The sequence below is a fragment of the Camelus bactrianus genome, chromosome 10 (genome assembly GCF_048773025.1).
Source record: "Camelus bactrianus isolate YW-2024 breed Bactrian camel chromosome 10, ASM4877302v1, whole genome shotgun sequence".
Taxonomy (NCBI): domain Eukaryota; kingdom Metazoa; phylum Chordata; class Mammalia; order Artiodactyla; family Camelidae; genus Camelus; species Camelus bactrianus.
This window is the reverse complement of record NC_133548.1, coordinates 17,516,244-17,522,243: the sequence shown is the minus strand read 5'-3', so window position 1 is coordinate 17,522,243 and position 6,000 is coordinate 17,516,244. Positions and strand designations below refer to the sequence as shown.

General features: G+C 43.7%; 1 protein-coding gene across 4 annotated transcripts in view; it reads left to right on the top strand.

Annotated features, from left to right (window-relative positions):
* The first annotated feature begins 5,198 nt into the window (after nt 1–5,198).
* The window catches only part of TTC17 (tetratricopeptide repeat domain 17), a 102,187-nt gene continuing 101,385 nt past the window's right edge, over nt 5,199–6,000 (top strand). For 3 of the 4 annotated variants that reach the window (XM_045523972.2, XM_045523973.2, XM_045523974.2), the window contains exon 1: nt 5,199–5,387. In XM_045523972.2, coding sequence (XP_045379928.2) covers nt 5,229–5,387 — 159 coding nt within the window. In that variant the 5' untranslated portion in view covers nt 5,199–5,228. The remainder of the gene's footprint in view (nt 5,388–6,000) is intronic. The other variant, XM_010964656.3, reaches the window with a different exon arrangement.

Genomic DNA, 6,000 nt, shown 5'->3' with positions numbered 1-6,000 from the left:
GTTTTGTGTCTTATGATTATGATAACTTCAGATTCTTGGATATTCATTAAACATTTATTGATTGCTTTTCACGTGCCAAACAGTATGTTAGACCATGAAAATATAAAGGTGGACAACATACTGCTCTGCTTTCAAGGAGTTCAGTACTACAAGTTATCTTTAACTTTAATCTTTTTAGAAGCTAATACACTTCTGAAAAAGAGATTTGGTTCTTTCTATCAAAGCAAAACATCAGATACCTGCCAAATCATTATGAGATAATTTCCTTCCTCAAGTTAATATGTAAAGCAAGTTAGAACATGTTAAGTTGACTACCAGCCTTTATTAAAGTCTTCCAGAAGTAGCACCAAGGATGGTTAGGAGTGTTCTAAAGCCAAAGTTTAAATGGATCAGAACATGTTACCTAAATTGTTTTGGTGAGCACATCCAGTCCTATGGCTCTAATACCATCTATATGCTGAAGACTGTCAAATTTCTATGTCCATCATTTCTCACCTGGAGTTTCATAATAGCCTCCTAATTGATCTCTCAGCTATTACACTTGACTCTCTAAAGCCTATTCTAAACACAGCAGGAAAGAAACATCCACTCTTCTACTTGAAGCTGTTCAATGACTCCTCATTTTAGAATAAAAATCAAAACATTGCCATGGCTTTTAATTTCTGACCTCAGCTGCTTTTCTTCCCCTCCATCACTCTGCTGCAGTCAGTTGGCTTCAAGCAGGCTAGGCAAAAACACTCCTGCCTTAGAATCTGCACTAGCTGTTCGTTCTAGCCACTCTTACGTGTATCTGCTTGTCTTAACTCCATTCTCAATTGCTCAAAGATCACCTTCTCAAGTAATCCTATTTAATACTGCAATGCCCCTTTCTACCCTGCCAAGACTCCCGATCCCACTTACCCTACTCTGTGTTCTCTGGAGCACTTGACAACTTCAACATACTAGTCTAATCATGCTATATAATTTTCCTGTATTTTTGCTGGGTCTCCCCCTGGTAAAATGTAATGTGGCTAAAATGCCACAAAGGTAAGGAATTTTGCATTTTGCTTACTGATCATTGGAAGCATTTAAAACAATGCTTGGAACATAGTAAGCTTTCAATAAAAAGTCGAAGGCAGTGTTGTATACTGAGGATATAGTGGTGAACGAGATAGGCAAACTCATGGAGTTTACATTCTATTAGGCAGAGCCTAATAAATAAGCTGATTTCTGAAAGCAGTGTTACGAGGACACGAGCATTCTAATGTGTTAGTATGTAAGAACTAGCATGGAAAGAATGGTTAGAAAAGGTCTCTAAAAAATTAATTTGAGCTGAGTCCTGGATGATGATTTGGAACCAGCCTAGTAAAAAATCTCAAGGAAAGTCATTTGAAATGGAGGCAACAAGATGTGCAGAACACTTGGCTTTAGGAATGCCAGGCTGTGCCAAAGAATGAGCTCTTGAAGCTCTTAGGTTCCTAATCGCGATCCTAGAACTAAATTCCTCACCTAGGGTGATAGTGAACTACTTCCAATAACTCAAAAGGCACCATGCTCTGATACTGGGCCATGTTTCCTCTGTTGAGAAGACTGCTGTTCCCTGACTACCCATTTCCCACTCATCTAGCTGACTGCTTTCTTCAACTCATAACAGTTTTCACTCTCTGTGGGAAGCCTTTCCTCCTGAGTTGGGTACAGGACCATCCATCCACCCGTGTGCTCCCTCAGCTCACTCTCCCTTCTCCCCATTCTGGAAACCATAGGAGGAACTCAGATCAGTTCTGATGGGTAGAAAACAGTAAGTGGACTTTAACTGTAGCAAGTGTGATAGAAACTAAAACTTAGACAAATGAAAACTAATTTATCAAAACCCTAAGAGATTGTAGATTTATTCCTAGAAGTTGTACATTTATTCCCTGAAACTGATATAGCCACAAATAAGAAAATCAAGTAAAATTCTGGTCATCATAAAGAGCTGATATTATAGACAAGATCTGAGACAAAGCCTAGATAGACTACACACAGTTTCAGTTTGTATTCTTCAAGAAACATAAGTAGAATAGAAACTAACAAGAGCAAATAAATGATGAAGAAATAGTATTTCTATGAGGAAAAACAAAAACTTGGTATGCTATACAGTGATGCTTAAGATCAAAAAGCACAAACTCACTAAAGTTTTGAATAGAATGAACTTGAAATTAATCATAAAATCAGAATATTGAATGTTGGCTGTATGTAAAAGCTGGGGGTGGGGGCAGGTATGACCTTTAACTACTTACAGGCTGAAGAGTCACAAAACAATTACTCCATAGAAACTGTCCTCCCCTTAATGTATTAACAGCTGCAAGGATTTGAATAAATTAATGGCAGGTAAGTCTGTATCAGGAAAATTCTTTTGCGGCTGATCATCATGTTATCCTCAGAGCAGCCCGGGTGTCACTGTGAGTTAGAATCCTGGGCTGATTTGACACTTGGTCTCATCCAAAATAGTCCTCCTGCTTCAGTAGGCCTGATCTATTTGGCAAACTATCTAAATGAAATTACTTTATTCAGGTATCCTGTCTCCCCTTTGAAAATCCTCTTCACTTTGCATATAGCTGTTGAGGAGATACATAGACCTGCACAGCCCTTCCTTCCATAACCAGCCTCCCTCCCTAACCACCCTTTCAATGCCCACTAATTCAAAATCACTAAAAGAATTAACTACGTGTAGTAGACTGCCAATAATTCTTTCTAAACCCAATCAAACGCTGCTTCACTTATCAAGATGAGTTTGTTTCCATTTCCCCTTTAATCTGGGCTAGTCTTGTTAACTTTCTTTGATCAACAGAATGCAGAAGTGACACTGCCAGTTCTGAGCCTGACATCTACTTTCCCTCTGTTGGAGCCCTGAGCCACCACATCAGAGATACAAGTGATGGAGACATTTCCTCACTTTCCTTGAAGGAACAACTGCTATGCTGAGAAGGCTACATGGCAAGGAATGGTGGTGATCTTGGAATTGAGAATAAGAACAGTCAGCACGCAGCAAGAAAATTGGGACTTTAGTCCTATAAGGGAAAATAACTGAATTCTGGCATTTGGAAGAGGCTCCTAAGCCTCAGGTGAGATTGCAGCCTTGTAATCAGCCATGTAAGAGAGAGCACACACGCACCCTGCCAGACTCTTGACCCATGGAAACTGTGAGGTAATAAGTGCATGTTTAGCTGCTAAATGTAATTCGTTGCAAAACGATAGAAAAATCTAATACAGGATCTCAAAGGACAAGGGTTATAGTTTAAGGAAAATAAAGGTGGGTGGTACATTAAAGCTGTAGAAGTTACCATTCCGCCCCTTTACAGGTTAACCTGTGCATGTCAAAGAAATTGCTGACAGGCAAAACAGGTGATGTTGGGGCTTCTTTCAAACTCCTCACCATCCTTCATCCATGCTCAGGCTCTAAAGTCGAGTAGCTCTGAATCCAAATCTGAGTTCTGCCGCTTATTAGCCGCATGGTCTTGGCCAAATTACTTAACTAGCCTAAGCCTGTTAGTGAAGATTAATAGGAGCTATGTGTGTACAGGGCCTAGTATGTATTAAACACTCCACAAATGTTAGACAATGCTGATTGTTATAATTTAGTAGCTTTAAACAAACATAAGGTTTACTACTATGCCTAAAAATAGAGACCTTTACAATCTGCCACTGACTTCACCTTTTCACACTTAGTGCTGATTCTGCCCAAGAAAGCACCTTTGCTCCAAGCCTTTCACCTGGCTGTTCGATCTCATCCATACATGAGCCATTATACTCCCCTACTATCCTATATTTAAATTGTTAACTTGCCAGTATCCCACCAGACTGCACACTGCTTAGTGGTCAGATTTCCATACCAAGGGCCTAGCAGAGTACCAGGCAAAAAGCTAATAAACTATATATTTTTAATGAAATTAATGCTCATCACTTCAGTACTCTAAGAAAAGCTGGTCTCAGGAGGGATAAAAAGCCAGTACTGTGATCATGTCTTCCACAGCATGAAGTGATGTTTAAACGTTTGGCAATTCTTTGTTTTCCTGCAATACACCTGTGTAGTTAAGTGGTCAGGCAAATTCTCATCTCCTTTTCCTAAAGAAAACACCAAAAAGTATAATGAACTTAAATGCAAAATGACACAAAAAGCTAGAAGGCAGCCCTGACACACCTAAAACAATATAACTAACTAGAAGCTATGGCCAGGCTAGTCTCTTGTCCAGCGTGTTGATTCGCTGGAAGAAAATTCTTCTCAAACGTTAAGGTACATACCAGTCGCCTGGGACTCTTGTTAGAAGGTAGAATCTGATGCGGAGGGGGAGAAGAGCCAAGAGTGTACTTTTCTATTTATGTATTTTTTTATTGTGTTATAGTCAGTTTACAACGTTGTGTCAATTTCTGGTGTACAGCACAAGAGTGTACTTTTCTAATAAGCTTCCAGGTGACGCCAATGCTGGGAGTCTCCAGATCTAGACCTGTTATGCTCAGTAAGGTACCCACTAGCCTCATGTGGCGACTAAGCCCCTGAAATCTGACTAGTCCGAGTTTAGATGAGCTGTAAGTGTAAAACATACACCGATTTCGAAGACCTGGTACAAAAATAAATATCTCAGTAATTTCTATAGATTTCATACTGAACTAATAATATATTGTATATAGTGGGTTAAATAGAATGTTAGTTATTTCACTTTTAAAAAAGTTACATTGGGATTCACGGCTTATATTACATTCTACTGGACAGCACTGCTCTAGACTAATGACTCTTCCAATCCTGAAGCTCCCACTATTGAGACTTTAGTAAAAGAGAACCTATCCCTGCCCTTAGATGTTTCGAAAGCACACCTTTTATTTCCCAACTATTTGACACAATCAGAAATAAAAATCTTAAAAAAACAAAACAAAACAGAAGATTAAAACATATATACATATACTCTGGGTCCTCTTATTTTGGCTTAGGCTCTAACTTGAACACTACTTTTCTCCCTGTGGTTCCCACGCTCCGAGATCGTATCGCGCACCGGAAAACAATAATAAAAAAGCGGTCTTTGGCCTGAAGCCAAACTGGGAGAGCGCCGGAGGCCGCGCGTCCCAGCCACCCAAACCAAAGCAGAGGAAGCTGGCCGTCAGCGGGCCAGCGCCCCCTCGGCTCCTCCTCCTACAGCGCCGACCTCCCCAATATGGCGGGCGGCGGGGGTCCGCTTCCGCTTCCGGTGCGAACGGCCCGGCGGGGGGGGGGCAAGATGGCGGCGGCAGTAGGGGTCCGCGGCCGGTGCGAGCTGCCGCCGTGCTCCAGCCCAGGCTGGTTCCTTAGCCTTTCCGCCTTGCTGAGTGTGGCAGCTCGAGGGGCCTTCGCCACTACGCACTGGGTCGTCACGGAGGACGGGAAGATTCAACAACAGGTAGCGGCCAGGATGTCCGTCTCCGCTCGCGCCCGCCCTAGCCCAGGGGGGATTCCCCGGCCCGGCCCCTGGCTCTTTGGCTACGTGCGGCCCCGCCCCCAGCCTACCTTCCCACGGTCCCGGTGTCGCGGTCCGGGTGACCTCGGGTTCGGACCGGGCGCCGTCCCCTCCCCAGTTGTGTCCTGGTCCTCGCCTCGGCTGCCTGCAAGTTCTCAGGCTTCCACCTCTGGGGCCGCGCGCCGCTCGGGAGAGTCGCCCAGCTGTGGGCGGTCGGGCCCTGGGGAATTTTTTGGTGCTCTAGGTTTAGAAGTCAGATTCATTATTCCTCCTCTGGTGCCTCGCGGGCCTACGCGTCACCAGCCCTCCCCGAGGAAGTAGAAAGCAGGTGGCAGCGCCCGGGTGTGCGCGAGTCCCAGGGCGGTGACAGCTTCGGCACCCCTAGGCAGTGTGTCATCTAATGCTGCTTCCCCCAGTCTCCTCTGCCACAGGCTGGAATTCGTGTCAGGCTGTGGTGGTTGCAGCTAGTACTGTTACCTAGGTCAGCAGGGGCTCACTAGAGACAACACGAGCACACTCCTTCCAAAGGAATGCTTGAGGATGCCTCTGGTGGCGT